This window comes from Hermetia illucens, chromosome 3 (genome assembly GCF_905115235.1).
Source record: "Hermetia illucens chromosome 3, iHerIll2.2.curated.20191125, whole genome shotgun sequence".
NCBI lineage: Eukaryota > Metazoa > Arthropoda > Insecta > Diptera > Stratiomyidae > Hermetia > Hermetia illucens.
Window position 1 is genome coordinate 47,853,587 of NC_051851.1, and position 3,204 is coordinate 47,856,790.

The following is a 3,204-nucleotide window of genomic DNA, read 5'->3' on the forward strand; positions in this document are numbered from 1 at the left end:
TTTGGGCCTTTGACAGACGCGCATGCATGGCATTTACGGCACCAGTCTTCAACGTCTTCTCGCGCGTGCATCCAGTAGAAACGCTCACGAACCTTCGCCAAAGTTTTGTTGACACCTAAATGTCCTCCGATTGCGCCTTCGTGCAGTTCTGCCAGTACTTCCTTTACCCTGGAACGTGGAAGTAGTAGCTGCATCCGATGTTGCTGACCGTCCGGTGGTTCCCATTTCCGTTTCAGGACACCATTTTCAATATGCAGGGAGTCCCATTGTGCCCAGTAGCGTTCAACGTGGCACTTTTGTCCGATATATCTGCCCAGGCAGGACGCTGGCTCTTTTCCTTCGCTGTAATGATTAAACCGATGTCCTCGTCGTCCAATTGAGCCTTGCGTATTTCTTCCGCAGACCATCCAATTTCTGGTTCCACCGCTAACGCGTTGACTTCGATTTCGGTCGCCTTGTGTTCCGTCTTCCAACAATGTTTGCAATCCTGTGGACAAGGCCGTCGAGATAATGCGTCAGCATTGCTGTCTATGATCACTCGCAGCCTTTTAGCTTCCATATGTGTGATTTCTATCGGAACTTCGACGTTCTGCCACTTAAGGAGTCGCTCTTTGAAGTCGAGTGAGAAGCCGTGCGCTTTGAGGAAATCCATTCCGATGATGCATTCGTCAGTAAATACCCTCACATTCGCTATGTCTGGCCTCAGAATCGACTTCATTGCGCCAGTGTCGATAGTTATAACTCGCCATTCGCTTTTTCGTTTTTGTGAAGACGGGCGATTATGATGGTGTTGTCGTCGGGACCACAGATTCTATTAGCCAACTTCTGCCCCACGAAATTGGCTTTTACTCGTTTCCCGCTTCCTCGACGGGAGAGGCGGGAGAGGCAGAATTGCGCGCCGTTCGTCTGCGCATAGCTGCACAATGTTGGCAGAAGTATGCCCGTTGTGGCTTTCACGTTTTAGGTGACCCTTTTCTCCACAATTCCAGCATCTTGGTGCTCCTGCTGCCGACGACTCCTTTAAAATTTCGGCTCGTCGACACTCGCAGTCGTGAACCCGTTCTTCAGCTACCTCTCGAACTTTTGCAGCGGTTTTGCACTCCTCTCTGCTGGCTAGGTAGCGTAGGCTATACGAGAGCGCCTGTTGGACAGAATTTCTCTGTTCGGCCATCGTCACGGCATGTTTCAGCTCGGGGTCTCGTAAAGCATTGATGAAAGCGTCGACTCCTTGCACGGTGTGGCTTTCCGGACTCTCTGGGTAGCCAAGAAGTGCCAGCCTCTCGATATCCTGGGCAAGTTCCTGATGTGTTTCACCAGGCTTCTGCACTCGTCCTCGTAGCTGAGATCGATAGACGGAGATTAGGTTGCTGTCACCGTATCGAGTCTCCAAGGCTGTGATAAGAGCACCATAATGCTTCTGTTTCTCTGCAGGAAGTGTTTGGAGGATAGCGGCAGCTGGTCCTTTTAATGCCAATACCAACGCGATCGCCCGCTCCTCATCGGTTCAGCGGTTATGAATGGCGGCTGCTTCGAATTGCGTTTTGTATACGCCCCATGGAATTTGTTCGTTGAATATTGGGGCTTTCAGGCTCTTTACCGCTGCTCGTTCAATTGTCACGCTACCATTCTGCTGTATTCCCTCGAGCCGCTGGGTTAGTTTCTTGATTCTGTCATCAACTTCCTCCTTGAGCTGCAACGTTCGTTTGTCGACTTTCTCGATTTTGTCATTTAGGCCTTCTTCCGTTTTCCGGATTTCGTCGCGGACTTCGCAGAACCTCGAATCGATTTTCGCCAGTTGACCGGTAATAACCGTCGTCTTTGTTGCCTGCTCCTCGAATCGTTGATTCATCGACACAGTTTGTTCTTCGAGGCGTTGATGTTATTGATGTTGATTGCTCCTCGAATCGTTGATTCATCGCTGATGTTATTGAATTTATCGATACAGTTTGTTGCTCGAGTCGTTAATTCATCGTCGATGTCATAGCTGACAGCATTTCCATTATTTTGTCGGTTTTGGTTGGTGCCTGCTCGGGGGATTGTTCAGTTTCCGAGTCATCCGATAATTCTTTCGCTTCCGGGAATTCGTAGGTATCCGGGTCGAATCCTTCGTTCGTGAGGGCTTCTATTAATTCCGCTAAAAGGCTGGCTTTATTACCTCGCGTCGGCAATCCTCGTTTCGCGAGCTCAGCCTTTAGCTCACTCACCTTAAGCGAATAAATATCTCGCGGCATTTCCGACTATTTACACTGCTCTGTTTTTTTTTTCACACAGTTCAGAGTCACTCACAGTCACTTTTTGTTTTTAATCCCACTTCTGACACCAATGTTATTTGCGTTCTGGGTTCGTTTTGATTAAAAACACTATTTTCCGTTTTATTTACACACACACACTTTATTTTACTAATTCAATTTAATCGCGGTTATACTAATTTCGCACTCTCGGCGACACTTCGCACATACGATACTCTCGCTCACGATTTCGCTTCTGCTTGCGCTTCCAAAATCACTCTATTTCTATTCGCTTCCGCAATTTTCTCTAGTCGGTATTTTTCTGCTTCAGCTGGTCGTCGCACAGTTGCTTCCAATTCCTTTTCCCGACGCTGTATCTCTTGCTCCTGAACAGCAATCTCCTGTGTGCGTTCGACCACCTTCATCTGCATTTGTTCTGCCTGTTCGTGTGGAACTTGTCAAACTTGTCAGTGTCAACCCGATCCGTCAGCCCAGCGCCTGCTTTTGTGTTTAGCGTGTTTACGACAATATAATAATATACTATACTATTATTAGTAATTTTATTGGATGTACTGTCGTCTTGAAGCCAACTATCAAATACGTGTTGATCATAATTTACGTCAATCTGAACTGTAGGGAGCACGTAGAGTATGAGTGTTGGAAGGTAGCTAGTGACAGTTTAGCATTTGTAAGAATATTTTCGAATGACGGTGGGGCGAAATACTGTCAAAGACTGCTTTTAGCGATCCACTCCATATTAGGTGCGATCCTCTCAGAAAAGTAAGCAGGTGAAGCAGAGGCTTTGTAGCGTTTTTAGAACCACGTTACATGAGATAGTACTTATAGATATTATTCTAAACAACATTCCGGCAAAAAACTAGTGTGCTGCACCAAGCAAGATATATGAAAGGTTATAAAGAATGCAGGAATCCGGCAAGGTCAGAATCGCATGGCCTCTGGTAAGGCAAATGGAACA

At 47.0% G+C, this 3,204-nt stretch overlaps 1 protein-coding gene across 1 annotated transcript; it reads right to left on the reverse strand.

The window, feature by feature from the left end:
* Positions 1-1,961: 1,961 nt before the first annotated feature.
* Positions 1,962-2,270, reverse strand: LOC119651026 (pharyngeal muscle protein 2-like). Its single transcript, XM_038054338.1, has one exon. The coding sequence runs from the start codon at positions 2,229-2,231 to the stop codon at positions 1,962-1,964; it is 270 nt and encodes an 89-aa protein (XP_037910266.1). The 5' UTR covers positions 2,232-2,270.
* Positions 2,271-3,204: the final 934 nt, after the last annotated feature.